The 16,246-nt window shown below is 42.0% G+C and overlaps 2 protein-coding genes across 6 annotated transcripts in view; both read right to left on the minus strand.

Annotated features, from left to right (window-relative positions):
• LOC126248359 (histone-lysine N-methyltransferase EHMT2) overlaps positions 1-9,258 on the minus strand; it is a 267,727-nt gene extending 258,469 nt beyond the window's left edge. For all 5 annotated transcript variants that reach the window (XR_007545465.1, XR_007545466.1, XM_049949279.1 and 2 more), the window contains exon 1: positions 6,883-9,258. Coding sequence is in view for 3 of the 5 variants with exons in the window: in XM_049949279.1 (XP_049805236.1) it covers positions 6,883-8,758 (1,876 nt within the window). In the remaining 2 variants the exon portion in view is untranslated. The remainder of the gene's footprint in view (positions 1-6,882) is intronic.
• The window catches only part of LOC126249262 (location of vulva defective 1-like), a 104,478-nt gene continuing 97,397 nt past the window's right edge, over positions 9,166-16,246 (minus strand). Inside the window, exons 2-3 of the mRNA XM_049950917.1 lie at positions 9,377-10,370; positions 9,166-9,279 (exon numbers count right to left, since the gene is read on the minus strand). Coding sequence (XP_049806874.1) covers positions 9,166-9,279; positions 9,377-10,273 — 1,011 coding nt within the window. The 5' untranslated portion in view covers positions 10,274-10,370. The remainder of the gene's footprint in view (positions 9,280-9,376; positions 10,371-16,246) is intronic.

The raw sequence follows: 16,246 nt of genomic DNA on the forward strand, positions 1-16,246 counted from the left end.
ATTTTTTCAAACAGATCCTTTATTGTATCGCTTTTCGGTCCTTTGGTTACATTAAACCTCCGTTGAAAACTTTGTCTTGTTGCAACAACACCGTGTTCTAGGCGGTGGAATTCCAACACCAGAAAAATCCTCTGTTCTAAGGAATAAACCATGTTGTCTACAGCACACTTGCACGTTGTGAACAGCACACGCTTACAGCAGAAAGACGACGTACAGAATGGCGCACCCACAGACTGCGTTGTCTTCTATATCTTTCACATCACTTGCAGCGCCATCTGTTGTTGAAAATTGTAACTACTGTAATTTCGAAAGTTTGTCCGCCTGAAAATGTACTGTTGTCCCAAGCATATTGCAACAAACGGTGTATTTCTATCGCTGCTCGTTTAGTTTTTATTGCCGTTTCAAATATACCGGTCATTTTTGAAACACCCTGTATGAAAAGTGGTCGCTGTACAGATACATTTATCAATGTTTAAGTATTTAATAATATCACTAATGCCGTCGAGTGAATACAACCTGATGTTTATTGTAATACTGAAAGTCAGAAAGCTATGACGTCGAGTAATTCAAGAATATCGTATCTTGTCTCTATTAATGGAATAACCTTCGTAAATCCACATTCACGAAATAGCAATTTTGCCACATATCATTTTTCCGGCTGTCCTCTAAATTGAAAAACGTTGATGAATTTAGCCTCGGAAGTCATAACCATCTGCTTAGTATCAACTCGTTATTTCCACACGCAGGACATGCATGCGCTAGATTTCATCTACAATGCCGTGAGTTTAATCTACCCCGATATACGGAGGCAGTTTTCCATCGAGGTAGCTAGCATATGGAAGAGAGTGGGGGTAGGGGGGGGGGATTGAGGGAGATCGTTCGTCTGCACACTAAATATTCTTTCTTTACGGTTCACATGTCGCCATAATGGCGCCACAATTTTCACAAATTCTCAGGAAAACATACATTTTAATAGAATTTGAGGACAAGTTTTTACACTATTTTAAAATGTTTTGTCTGTTTTTACACCAGATGATTTCTGGTGCCTCTCGTTGTGTGTTTCGCATCTGTCAACTAAGTACGTTCTTCTAAGGTCCTCAGTTCTCTTCGAAGAAGATATGAAAGTTTCTTATAATTATTATGCTGACTCCTCTGAAATTAAATTTATAATAACGAAGCTTAGGTATCTAATACTTAAGCTTACATACGCACCAGAGCTTATAAAGGAAGCTGATATACGACTCACAGATTATTAAGGGTCTCCATTTCTGTCTTTTAGTACTGAACTGTGTTATTCCGTTTGGAACCTATATTTACTGTTTCCTTCTCGACTATTCTATACGTTTTTTTAAGACACAGTATTTGGTTGATACCGATATATTTACTTGTGGGTCAATGACTCAGCTGAATGAACCCGAGGAAAGGACTGGGGGCGACTTTTTTCAAGGATCCATCACAACATTCATTTTAAGTACTTTGGGCAGACCTCAGAAAATCTATGTCGGCCGAGATTACAACTTAACCCTGTTTGGCATCAGTTTCAAATTATCACAGAACAGGCTTTTAACTTACTTTGTTTTATTTACATTTGTCCACTTGTTGCTCACTCTTTGGTGAAAATACTCAAAATCTCAGAATTTTTACAGCACACACTGAATTCTTGATATTTCATAGTTTTACAGTTAGTTGTGACAGCTGAAGTGTGTGTAACTTCAACTATTTTTAAACTTATTCTGTGTGACAGACTGACAGAGTTAATTTTAAAATCTCGTAAATCTGCAATAATTTTCCATCACTGTGGTATTTCACCTACTTGGTTATAGATAACGCCCTTACCACGACCAATATGGTGCAGTGAAACATGATAGACGTATCTGACTCTTGGCTGTTTTATTTACTAAAACTATATATAAGCTATATTCTCAGCTATCTTGGGTGATAAAAGCAAAATAGTCATACAATGTGTGTAAAGTTGTGAGTGATGGTAAAGAAATTTTCACAGAGGTCAAAAAATACTTTTACTCAAGTGTGCTGTTATTTTCCCAGTTTTAAAAACAAATCTTCTTATACAGGTTTCTTCTGCATCACGTCAAGTTACTCCAAGAATCAGTATCATATGTCCCATTTGCTACTTCTCTCTGGTAGTGAATATTGTTTAAATTAATGAAATAAAATTCTCTAGTGTGCGTAGCAATAAAAAGAATGAAGAGGACGAGACGAGTTAGGACAATAAAAGCAAATAAATAAAAATTTTTGAAATATGAAACTGACGCTACTGGCAGGTAACACCGACAAGCAACATGAATAACAATAAGAGAAATACACGTAAACATGCACTGGATGCAGTGTCACTCAATGAAGATTTGTTTAGTTCGATGTGTGCTTTGTGCTTCGTATTTTTTACAACACTGCGATTGTTTTATAATACTTTTTCCACACAGAGACCGTCGCAAGCATAACAGCATTAAAAGCAAGCAATATTACGACGTGAGCAGGCAGCAGTAGCAACGTATCACATCATACACAAAATTTTGGCGTCACTTCAGAAATTACATTATAATTTTTTTAGTGGCAGACAAATGAAATCAGTTCAGACATCATAAAATGTTACTTTAGATTTATCGTCTCCAAAGTAACCTCACAAATTTCAAAATTTATTATCCTCCGAGGTTAATGGTTATTCTTCTTCAAGCTGTTGACAGCATTCCAACTAAAAACTGTGTTTACTAACATCTTTCTTGAGGCTGCAAAAACTGTAGAAGTAACAGCAACAGTTTTTCGAATGTACGCTGAGGTGTTCCCATCAGAAATAAAAGTGTTTCTCGTTGCTTTTAACATCTCATTGTGAGCATTTTCGTTGCTGATAGGGCTTTTTAAAATTTTGTTTCTCGTCTTGAGCATCTACTTATACACAGTTACTCTGGAATTCACACCTAAGTACTTGCTACAAGGTTCAAAGAACCACTTTCAATTTCTCGACCGTTCTAACCTCCGGCACGTGGGAAAAATGAACATCTAAATCTGTGCGAGCTCTGATTTTATTACGATGGTCGTTTCTCCCTGTGTAGGTCAGAGTCAACAAAATACAGCGCCTGACAAACAAAGTGAAGCATCCAAAAAACATGGTCGGATGCCAATGTATATTCGTACACGTACACACCATCGGCGGGTATGGAAACGATTAGAGCAGCAATTCTCTGAGACAGGCAGAACGACCACCAGAGTGCATAAATGTTACGTTTAATGTTGTTACTAGACCTGTTAGGGTACGAAGGTTGTCCAGAAAGTAAGTTCAGATCGGTCGCGAAATGGAAACCACTGGGAAAATCCGGCAAAGCTTTGCACAGATCTTTTGTGCAGTGTCTCTAGCATGCCCGTCGATCGTGTCGCGTCGCTCTTTTCAGTTTTGAGTGAACAGTGAGCACTTAAAAATGCGTAGGAAATAGCGTCTGCCGCCAAGTATGAGGGACTGGTTAGAGATTTCGCCTATGTCATGCAGCCCACATAACATAACTGTCGAGTAGTTCCTTCTGCATGCTCGTTTTCGGCCGCACACTGCAGGGGCAATGAAGATGCTCCTGCAGCGTTTCCGATCAGAAGTGTTTGATCACCCACAATACAGTCCGTAATTGGCTCCCCCTGAGTCATCTCTGCTCACAAGAACCGCTGGCTATGGAGACAATTTTTCCCACAGACAACGAGCTGCAAACCAGTGCAAATAACTAGCCGAAAGCACAGGCGGCTGCTTTCTACGACGAGGATATTGGAACGTACATACGACACTACGACAAAACTCGAAGTTGGAGCGGCGACTATGTAGAGAAGTAGGTAGAAGGTATACCTAACAGTTGCAAATAAAACTTTTCTGTTTTCACTGTGGTTTCCATTTCGCGACCGATCGGAACTTAATTTCTGGATAACCCTCGTACATAAGGGGCGTCAGATGTTGAGTGGTCACAGTGAATGCCATTTACTCGTGTGACACAAAGTCATCACTTACTGACAGAGTCTGAAAGCGGCCTCATCGTGGGTTTCCTTTTGTCCAGTATGTCAAATCGTGCAACATCCAGATTTGGGGTGCATTCAGATGTTACATTGGTCCGATACAGGACTCCATGGGAGAGTGAGGGCAAGCATACTATTCATCGTGAAGGTTCTGGTCGGCCACTTCAGGCCACCACAATGGAGGATCGCCATAGTACGCATCGAACCCGTTCAAATCTGCGCCTGCCATTCCAGAACAAGCAGCGGACTCAGTGCAACATTCTGTGTCATCCCGCACCATAGAGCAGCCGGCCTATGGAACCACATCCCCTTGCGTATGCTGCCGTTAACACCACAACCCAAACACCTGCGTTTGGGGCGGTGGCGTGACCGGTACTCGAGGGCTGCTAATGAAACGCGTCGCGCTATGTTCAGCGATGAAGCGCGGTCCTGCTCTACTCCAGATTACCATCGACGGCGAGTGTAGTGGCGACTTGGGAACAAGTCTCATTCTTCTAATGTTTTTGGAAGGGCACAGTGGTGCTGTTCCTGATGTCACGGCTTGGGGAGCTATCAGGTATGACTTCAAATCACGGCTGGTAGTAATACAGGGAATTCTGGCGGCAAACTGTACATCACGGACATCGTGCTGCCTGATGTATTACCCCTCAAGCGACAGCAACGTGGTGCCATTTTTCAACAGGACAATTCTCGTCCACACGTGGCACATGTCTCTATGAACTGCCTGCGTCATTTTTAGGGACTCCCGTGGACAGCACGATCTCGACTCCTGTCCCCAATAAAACATGTCCGGGATCAGTTCTGACATCAATTCCATCCCAGTGCCAGTATCCACGATGTCGAGGACCAGTTACAACATTTGTGCACCATTTTGCCTCAGATAAGAGTCAATGACTTTATGACATCATTCCCAAGCGAGACAGTGCATGTATGCTGGTAAAAGAGGGTGTGCAACGTCACACTGATAAGTGGATGCATACTGCCTAGTTCTTTGTAAATTTCACTCAGTTCCGTAATCACTGCAATAACATCACGTATTTTCTCAACGTGTTAAGTCTCATTTCGTTTGCTCCTCCCCTTTTGGGTGCTTCGCTTTTTTCTCAGGCATCGTATTTTCGCATTCAGATGAGAAAGTAGGTGACGAAATTTCGTGGAAGATTTAACCGCAACGAAAAACGTATTTTTTGTGATTGCCACCCCTACCTGCGGATCATATCCATGACACACTCTCTCCCTAATTTTGCGTTAATACGACACGAGCTTTAAGTTTTTCAGTGGCCTCCGTCAATCCCTTCTGGGGTGGATCCTATACCGCGCAGCGATACTCCAGAAGAGGACGGACAACCGTAGTGTAGGCATCTTCTTTAATAGATCTGGGGTATCTTCTAAGCTTTCTGTCAATAAAACGCTGTCTTTGGTTTCGCCTTCCTAACATTTTCTACTTTATGGTTCCATTGTGTGTTGTTCTTAATCGTTAACCCTAGGTATTTCGTTGAATTGACAACCTTTAAATTTGTATGATTTATCGTATAACCGAAGTTTAACAGTTTTTTTAGTACTCATGTGGAAGATCTCACAGATTTTTATAGTTCAGGGCCACTTTTCGCATCATGCAGATTTCTTGTGTAAATAATTTTATAATAGTGTTGCCCTTCTGGCGAGTTTACAGCACAGTAAACGACAGTATCGCCTGCAAACAAAAGGAGAACTGCTCAGATAGTCTTCTAAAGCGATTATTAGTTTCAGAACAGCACATGGCCTGAAGCACTTTCCTAGGGAGCCCAAGAGATCACTTCTGTTTCACTCGATGACTTCCCATCAGTCACTACGAAGTGTAGCCGCTGACAGTAAATCACGAATCCAGTCGCACTCCATAGGCACGCAACTCGATTAGAACATGCAGTGTATCTCATAGGGCCCATTCATATCGACAACTTGCTGAAGAAAGAAAAAACTTCATAACCACTTTTCTGAACACTCTCTCTCTCTCTCTCTCTCTCTCTCTCTCTCTCTGTGTGTGTGTGTGTGTGTGTGTGTGTGTGTGTGTGTGTGTGTGTGTGTGAGAGAGATCTCACACACTTTACCAATTGTTCTTTCACCTAAAGTTCTGTCCCCTGCGACAGTACACAAGAGGAACACAGTACTTTCTATATACCATTAGCGGCTGATCCATACATGCCGCCATGTTACTTATACTTTGTTGTGTCAGTTGCTGTAATGCTTCTGCACGTAAAATTTTCATTTTCAGTGGTGATCTTGGACAATCAAGTGCACATGGAGCCGATTACAACAGGACGTTGTTACACAGTGACTTGTCCGTTTTACCTGGTAAGGCCTTCCGTCCACACAACAGTACCAAACATGGTCGCAGTATGCCAAATACCGATTTAGGAAATTTTATAGCATTCGAGCATACATGAGCAGGAATAGACTACTGTATTCATCATATGAGGGAGACAGGAAAAGATATGTTTCAGGTCCTCAAATACTCTTGGTAGCTAAAAAGTGAAACGCGCGTTCTGATTTACACACATATTACTTAATTCCCAGAATGTTTACCTCACTTCCGGTGAAGTAAAGAAAATGAAAATGAGGTTGTGCTGCCTTCATTGACTATTCATCTCAGTATAGCTATTAGACGGTAGTGGCACCAGTTTTTTCCGTTCATTTATAGCTACGTTTATGTTCCATTTTCATTTGTCTGTCATTAATATTACTGCTTTAGCAGCCTTAAATTATCTATTTCATACAGCAAAGTTTAAGACTCATAATAACTGACATTGAAATCAATCTGCTTAGCACATGCATGCTTGAATGAGCAATACTTAGCTTTTTGTAGAGTGCAGACTACAATAAACTTAGTTACAAATTACATACCATACACATCTGCCACGCGGCTGTTCTTCATGGAGCGAGGTAGATTTGGAGGTCCACTCCTGAAGAGAGAGAAGTCCTCAGCTGCAAGTGCGTAAGTACCAGTTTCAAAGGCCTTAAGTGCTTGTGATCTGTCTGATTTCCTTGCCACCATTGGTCTACCAACTATTTCATTACCGCCTCTGTCTGCATCACTCAGTGTTCGTTGATGACGTGTAAGCTTATTTTTCTTCGCATTGTTGCTACTGAGAGAGTATCTTAATCCCTTGTAAGGTTTATACCGCCTCTTTCCAGTTTTAGTGTAAGTCTGTGCACTGGAGTTCATAGACAGATTGGAAGTTCTCTGAGAACAAATATCCATTGAGATTTCATTATAAACGGGAGATGTGATTCCGAAACTAGAAAACAGCTGTGATCTTGTAACTGTTCTAGTCTGGATATCTGACTTCCTTGCTTTGTTCAGATTTATTAAATTTTTTAGTTGCTCTTGGGTAGTCAAATTCTTCTGAGCTGCTTTGGCACCTTTACCTCTTAACTTTTTGGCCTCAGCCGCAGCACGCTTACCAGCAGCAGATTTCATGTTCTGTCGAGAGATGCGGTTTGCAGCAGCTCTCTCATCATACTGACCTAAACTGCTAAATGACTTCTCCTTCCTTGCAATAGCACTCTGCAACACAGTTTCACAATGGTAATCCCTTGACCTACGCCTCGCTGAACGTTTTACACCTACTACTTCCGGCTCCGGAATAGGTTTCTGTGGCACCTTACTCCTCAAAGACCGTTTACCCTTAACTGTAGTATTTTCCACATTATCATCTACAGTCTCAACATTTGCTAAAGACCATACGCCATCATTACCAATAACTTCTCTACAGCCTTTCCAACTTAATATCGATTCACCTCCAGCTTCTCCTGGTTTCAGAGTAATCAAAAGGCGGGGTGCATTGTCTTCTGCATCAGAAGCTACTTTCTCAATTTTGTTCAAAAGTGTAATTTCTTCACTCTTCTCAGAACAATCATCAAACAATTCTTCCTCAACTGTCAAAGACGGTTCTTCATTTTGCACATTAAGTACTGGTTCTGCAGATCCCTGAGATGACACATATACGGTTGAGGGTTCCACAGATTCTCCTTGGTTCTGAACTGAAGTTGCAGATTCTTTAATTGGAGTTTCCAAGACAGGCGCTTTGGGTTTGAGAAGCCCAGAGTTGGATGTTTCCATATTAGAATCTAAGGGCACAGCACACACAGGAGTCAGCACTGCAGGGCTTTCTGAAGGACATGGCAAATTTGATGCACACGAGGCACCTTTATCTTGATGCTTGTGTAATGTCAATCCTGGAGACGATGAATCAGAGCTCTTCGCTGCAGAATACGATGTTACACCTGATGTACAAGTCATTGGTTTGTCAGTCACAAACTTTGAATTATCAGATATTTTGGTAGTTTTGGGCTGTTGTCGTTTGACGAGCTTTTCTGTCTGATTATTTTTTCCACCTGCATGGCTATCATCTTTATGAGTGACATCTTCAGTCTTCATCCTTATTCCACCAGCTGGCTTTGCTGCTACGGTAATCATTGGGACAAATGTGCTTTCGGAACACTGTAGAGATTTATTGCCTTTATCCCCTTTCACGTGATTGTGACAAAGGGTGGTGACACCAGAGTTAACAGCAGCTGGAGGAGGACTGTCAATACACACGCTACCGTTTCTGTAAGGGGTGGTGGTGCTGCTGCTGCACGTGCTAAATGTAGAACTATTAGAAGTACTTCTTACGTTCACAGCACTAACTGTGGGTTTGGTGGAGGATCTGGTGCTGGTGGCGACGGCAGTTATGATGGTAGCAGGGGCAGTATGGGCGTTAGTGGTAACTTTCATGGCAGATTTATCAGTGGTGGTACTGCTACTGGCAAGAGCAGTAACAGCAGTGAACACGGTGTTAACAGCAGCAAGATTGGTATCTGTAATGACAGTTGAACCAGTAGTGGTAGTGACACCATTTTCTGTGCTAGGAGACGTAATAAAGGCACCACTTTTGTTGACAATGGTACTTGTCTTGGAGTTCGAAGTACTATTGATAGTTGCGGTACTAGTTCTGCTAGTAGTGGTAATATTACGGGTGGTGGTGGTGATGGTGGTTGTGGCAGTGGAGACAACAGTAGGGATGGTCGCACTGGCAACCAGTAAGAGGGCAGTGGTTCCAGTCCTGTGGTCAGTGGTAGTCGAAGTACAAAGAGCATTGGCACTGATGATACTGGGGGTTGTGGGACTAGCAGTGCAGGTGACTACAGGGGCTTGTATACAAGGTGCAGTGGCAATGCCTGTACTGATGAAGGTGGCACAGCCATCACTAGAGGTACCAGTGTTGAGCACATTAATAGTGCTGGTTGCGACAGCACCTTTATTGGCAGAAGTTGTAATAGCAGTGGTTGCGGTGGTGGTGGTGGTGGTGGTGGTAGTGGTGGTGGGGGCGGGGGCGGCGGCGGCGGCGGCGGCAGCAGCAGCAGCAGCAGCAGCAGCATGGCGGGTAGTTGAGGTTACTCTTAAGGTGGATTTGGAGGCTGCAGCTGTATTAGAGATTGGAGTGGTGACAGTTCTGCTGTTAGAACGAATCATATCACTAACTGTGACTGCTTTAGTTCTGGTGGTCTCAGGAATAACAGTGGTGGAGCTCTCAACAGACATCTTATCCCCAGTATTAAAAACAGCCGCTACTACAGGTGCTACAGTCAGCTTGTCACTAACTGCTTTGCAAACATTCTGTTTTATACCAGAAAGATGATTGCCACCCATGTTTACATCACATTTCTTATCACTTTTCTTGTCAGCTGATACTGTGGATGGTGTTCCACGTTTTGTTGTTGTAGCACTGGGGGCAGTAGTGATTCTATCCTGTTTCTTGGTATACCCCTTGCTAGAGGAATCTGTACCTGTAAGCACAGCAGACTTCCTGGTGCTGGCATTTTTACTCACTCTTTCCGCTACAGGGCTGCTGCTTGTTGATTTTGTAGTTGCCTGCTTCACAGGAAGCGGCTTCACAATTACAACTTGTTTGGAATGCTGTTTAGTATTACTAGTTTTTGAAGTACCAGGTTTACTGTGAACAGACTTTCCTGTTGAGGATTTCGAACCACCAGATTTGTGAGATGGAGCAGATTTTTTACCTTCCTTGTTTGCACCTTTTGCAGATTCTGCTTTCCGTGTATCGAGCTTCTTCGTCGAAGCACTACTGGCACTGTTTTTCTTGGAACCATAATCCGTTTTGTAGCTAGCAAACGATAACTGCTTATTGAATTCATTTTTCATTTCACCAAGCACTGTTTCCACCCATGCTAATTCCGGCTTATCGTCCTTATTTTCTATCTTTTCCCCTTTCTTAGATTTGCTCTCCATGACAGCTTCCCTTAGCTACGTTCTCTATTCATGTTCATTAACAATCCCTATTTGAAAAATACATCCAAGGCCATTTTCTTCATGGGGTGTGTCGCACCTGCAACAAAAACAGAAGATTAATTCTTTATTATTGCAGTTATTTCACAGAAATATATGTTTATCTATTTAGAAAATAAGCAAACAAGACTCTCAATTTATCTTAATTACATTATTTGCTGAAGGTACAGAGTTGTCAGATCCTTTACAAGAGGCATCAGCACGTAAGTTTCTGATTTAAAATGTGTCCCTCATTCTAGTTCGGGAAAGATTAAAATTACATGAATGGCGAAAAAACACAAATTTGCAGCAGGTAATTTTAAACCAAGTTTTTCAGGCTACTTTTCCAGCCTCTTAATATTCATCTGCAGTTGGTGTACGTTTGCTGCAAGGTTGTAAGTTGATCCAAAAATAAAAGGTTTTCTGCAGATAAAAACACTTCAAGGATCCCCTTAACATAGCCATAACAGTGATAATAATTGTTATCAAAGTCGTTACATTTAAAACGCTATATTGTAGGACATCATTCTTAAAGGAACGTTGCACAGACAATGAGGTCATTACAAAGGATGTAAAAGCCAAAATATTTAGGCCAAATAACAGAAAACATAAATCAGAATGGCTGGTCGTTAGTCCAACACATGCGACACCTGTGCCTTAACCACTACGCCACCTCACTCCGTGGACACAGCTCTCTTGTTCGAAAGTATCACCAAGAAAATAACTGGATCGACATCTGAAAGAACATGGGGAGAGAAAATACTGTAATAAGACAGAAATAATATGATGACGTCTACAAAACTCCACGCACGGATATCCAAGGCTATTATACTTCTAAGTAGCATCGTAGGCCTTCTGTACATTAAAGGAAACACCTATTTAGATTATTCCTGTGCATGAATGTCTGCGTTGTAGCCAGTTCCAGCAGGGTCGGGTTATCAGTAAATCATCTACTCTTGTGTCCTACCTACGTACCTAGAGGGCAGCACTGTAATACCTACTGGGGCATGTGCAATCCTTTCCAGATTTAAAGAGAGAAATTAAGACAGCTTCCTTTCACCATTTGGTAAACTGTCCTGTCTTCCTTATCAAGTCAGAAAGTCGAGGAGCACTACTGTAGCATTCCCAGTGAGGTGCTGAAACGTTTTGCAATACCTTTCGTCGAGATTTTTTTTTTTAATCACATGCTACAGACAGTGCTATATCCAGGCGACACGAGGTCACAGGTAAGTCGTAAGTCCCAAAAGTTCCACTTGGCATCTCCTCAGTAAGTGTGGAACGCCATATCATGGTTTTAAATAATGATGATTAAAGCGAAACGCTCAATCATTGTTTAGGTTACTTCTCCTTGGTTGGTCAAGATAATCCCATCGCTCATTACAAAAATAATAAAGGACCTTCCTGCCTGAAATCCACCTGACTGGATACGATGTACTTTTTAATGGTGGTACGATTCGTCATGTTAAGGAAATGCTGTTGTAATACGAGGGTTATCCGGAAAGTAAGGAACGATCGGTCGCGAAATGGAAACCACAGTGAAAATCCGGTGAAGTTTTGCACAGGTGTGTTGGGCAGTGTCTCTAGTATGCCTGTCGATCGCGTTACGTCGTTCTTTTTAATTCTGAGCACACAGGGAGCACATAAAGATACCCAGAACAATAGTGTCTCCCGTCAAGTACGAGGACCTGGTGATAAATTTCGCCTGAAGCTATGCAGACAACATTACATAACTGTCTTGCGTTTTCTTCTTCAAGACAATTCTCAACCGCATTCTGTAGGGTCAATGAAGATGCTCCTGTATCGTTTTAATTGGAAATGTTTGATTACTCACAATATAGCCCGTAATTGTCCCCCTCTGAGTTTCATCTCTGCTCACATGAACCGCTAGCTATGAAGACAACATTTTGGCACAGACAACGAGCAGTAGGCCAGCGTAGAGAATTGGCGGAAAGCACTGGCGGCTGCCTTCTGTAACGAGGGTATTGGAAAGTTGGCACAAAGCTACGACAAACGTCTAAGTCGGATCGGCGGCTATGGAGATCAGTACCTGGAAGTTGTAGCTAACTGTTGCAAATAAAACAGTTCTGATTTTCACTGTGGTTTCCATTTTGCGACCTATCGTTCCTTAATTTCTGAATAGCACTCGTATTTATCCATCACAACAGACAAGCACCAATGGGGTGTGACGCGATGTGACATGACCTATGTTTAACTCCACGCTATGTTACCAGTAGAAATTTAACAGTCGAGTCTTCTCGCAGTCCAAGCATTACCACAGAAATTACGTAAGTCTGTCAATACGAGTATCATACGGCGTCAAAAAAATGTAACGAACATAAACATACACATGGGCCTGGCCCATGCGACCCGGTAGCCATGGCAGTGACGCAGGTGTGAGGTTTCGGACCCTCATGGTCGCTGCGCAAACCGATGGCTGTCGGTTGCCACATAGTTGGACGTCACCTATTTGGTGATAATACAAGGGTTTCTCTCTTCATTCACCCTTCATAACACGGCACAATCTTACTCTCGCAACGTGAAAGGATACAAGATCATCGACAGATTGTTTGCACTTGAACATCCACAGAGCCTCGAGCCTCTCCCTGATTGCTGAGTGGTACTGCTCTCCCCCTGGCAGGGGAAAATGCTGTATTTAGGCTATTCGGAAGATTTAAGCATGGATGTATCAGCAGCACAGCGATTCATATTGGTGATGCATCCGCCAAGTCTTGGACTTAGTCTTGGTGTTCAAGAACAGTCAGTCCATTACACAGTGACGACAATGACGGTTTAGAGCTCAATCAACCGGTTATCGTGCCCTTGCTGGATACGAATTTGCGCTGTTTGTTTACTTAGCAAATACATCTTTCATGACAAAAGATGATACTGTGGTGGCGTCAGACAGAAATACATTACCAGCTTTGTTGGAAACGTATGACAATGTCAGTGCTTGAGAAGGCGCCAAGGACCATTTCCCCATGCCTCAGCTACGCGGAAAGCCAACCTTAATAGCCACCACCAATTCCAACAATGTTCTCCTCAGTATTGTCCAAGGATAAACATTATATAGAATGTGTGTAGCTAAAACGCATAAAAAGGTTACTTTTTTATAACTAAAATTATAATTTAAAATAAGTATATTAAAATAAACAAAAATATGCATGACTATGTGTCATAATGAACGCCTAAATCAGATGTTGTCAAAGTAAAGGAAAATTATGGTAGTATAAAATAACGTTTTGTAAAATGGAGTTTGACTGGATAGAAAAGACTCAAACTTTTGCCTAACTACTTGAGGCTGGCTGGCAACTAATATAAAAACAGAAGAGAATGTCCTGGACAAAATGGTGCGTGTTTCATTTCTATAACATTACCCAGTCTGAAGAAATTTAATTTATTGCAAATGTCTGCAAAGCCTCAGATATGCCCCCGCAGCTAAACAAAAATGGTCGCTCCTCTGAAACGGCTCAAGATAAAAAAAAATTTATACATGTTTTGAACTGTTATTTACCACACATTAAAATATAAAAAATCATAAAAATCAAAAATTTTAAGGTACCTGTAATTTTTTTTATCACTTCACTTCAAACGGATTAACCCATATCACGACAGTGGCGTCAAAATTAAATGTTTACTTGGTTGCATACCATCCCTTTGGGTCCCATTACATGATCCAGTTCCATGTGCGGTTGTTCTGTTGGTAGTGTAATGAACGCAGGACTATCTGAGTCAGTAGCAGATCACGTCTAGCTCAACGAAGGTGCTGCAGAAGTTTTGTTCAGACAATAACATCCACTGGGCGCACGTGCATGAATTTGTATCATGCACAGCGTCCCAATACTCTCTTCACCTGGTAGATTCTTGCTAAACGAATATCGATTGACTTCACACGCATTAAAAATTTTCTAGACATCAACCGCGTGGGTATAAGCCAAAAATTGGGCCTGTTTCATTCGGAACCAATGGCCTTCGAATTTCGGCCTCAAATGATGTGGCAACTCGTAAATTTTGATTGAAAGAGCATTTATTAGGATCGGGATTATAGCGTCAGTACATTGTTTTAAACTGACTTTCATTGAGCTTCTCTCATAGGTTTTCTGAGGCCGACACAAAACATAGACTTGCAGTACAGATGAGAACTCTTGACGGCTGGCAAATTTTTGATGTTCGCTTCCTAGTCGATACTCTAGCCGGTACCTGTTACTGTACGAAACACGTCAACAGTTACTTTAGTGCTTTTGTGTTCTTGCTACCTTTTCAATACACATGATGAACCTGGCATAGTCTGTACGCGGTGGCCGAGCGGTTCTAGGCGCTTCAGTCCGGAACCGCGCTGCTGCTACGGTCGCAGGTTCGAATCCTGCTTCGGGCATGGATGTGTGTGATGTCCTTAGGTTAGTTAGGTTTAAGTAGTTCTAAGTCTAGGGGACTGATGACCTCCGATGTTAAGTCCCGTAGTGCCTAGAGCCTGGCATAGTCAGTCATTGGGAGACCTGTTATGGATAGAGATCTCAGCTTAGTTACTCCTTGTAATTCCATCCCGTTTGCACTGTGTATATTCAATTTTTAATATGACTAAATTGGCTTGTCGGCGTCATTGGGATAATATAACATACCTGGAGAGGAACTTCATCTGAACCACGAACATCCTAAACTACATTCTACGTCCCAAAGCAGCACTTGATGTGGCGAAACATTATGTCTGTTGCACGGCTGATTTCTACTGGTCGTTTTATTTTTGTCGGTGATCCACCATCAAATAATATTATATTGCCTCCTCTTTTGCTTTATTCAGTCGCATTACGTAACTTCAAGACAAAAAGGAATTAAAAACAGTACCTGCTAGTGGGCATTGATTTATATCATTGGGGCACGTTGAAAATTTTTGCCAGACCGGGAGTCGAAAACTGGTCTCCTGCTTAGTAGGCAGATGAACTGACGACTACTACGCCATCCAGACACAGTGGTCACCACAACCACATGGACTATGCTGGCACGTCTCCCGTAAGACCCAATACACACCTTGTAACACACTACTGATGTGGTGCTCCTACTCATCAGCCTCATTATTAGGGGCATCTCGCCGATTTCCGTAGGAGTTTTAGCTTAGTGCCGTCATGGCCTTCATAATATGTGTGTTGTCTATTACTCCATCCATTATGATGGAAAACATTTGTTTCTTCGTAGCTGGATAATCTCTTTGAGTTAAGCGTGACAGGACAGCTCTTGTTCTCTATACACATAAACAGTCTGACAGATAGTGTGAGCTACAATCTGCGACTATTTTGTGATGACGCTGTAATGTATAGGAAAGAGTCGACGTTGCGTGACTATAGTTAAAATACAGACTGATTAGGACAGAACCTCTGTTTCGTGTGATGAATAGTAGGTAAGTCTAAATGTAGAGAAATGTAAGCTAATCAGATGAGTAGAAAAAACAATCCTGTGTTGTTGAAATACAGTTTTAGTGGTGTGCTGCTTGATACACACACGACCATTAAATGTCTAGACGTAGCGTCGCAAAGACATACGTAATGGAAAAAGCGTATAAGGTCGTCTGTGGGAAATGCGAATGGTCGACTTCGGTTTACTGGGCGAATTTTAGGAAACTGTGGATCAACCGCATAAAGAACATTCTTGCCGCAAATACTTGAGTACTCCTCGAGTATGTGGGATCCCCACAAGATCGGATTAAAGAAAGACATCGAAGCAATTTAGTCATGTACCTAGATTTGTTAGCGGTAGATTTGATCGACACGGGAATATTACTGAAACGCTCCGTGAACTCAAATGGGAATCCCTGGCAGGAAGACGACTTTCTCTTCCCGAAGCATTACTTAGAAAGTTTAGAGAATCGGCATTTGCGACTGACGGCAGAACGCTTCTGCTGCGATCAGCATGTATCATGTTAGGATCGTGAAGTCAAGATAAGAGAAA

The sequence above is a fragment of the Schistocerca nitens genome, chromosome 3 (assembly GCF_023898315.1).
Source record: "Schistocerca nitens isolate TAMUIC-IGC-003100 chromosome 3, iqSchNite1.1, whole genome shotgun sequence".
Taxonomy (NCBI): domain Eukaryota; kingdom Metazoa; phylum Arthropoda; class Insecta; order Orthoptera; family Acrididae; genus Schistocerca; species Schistocerca nitens.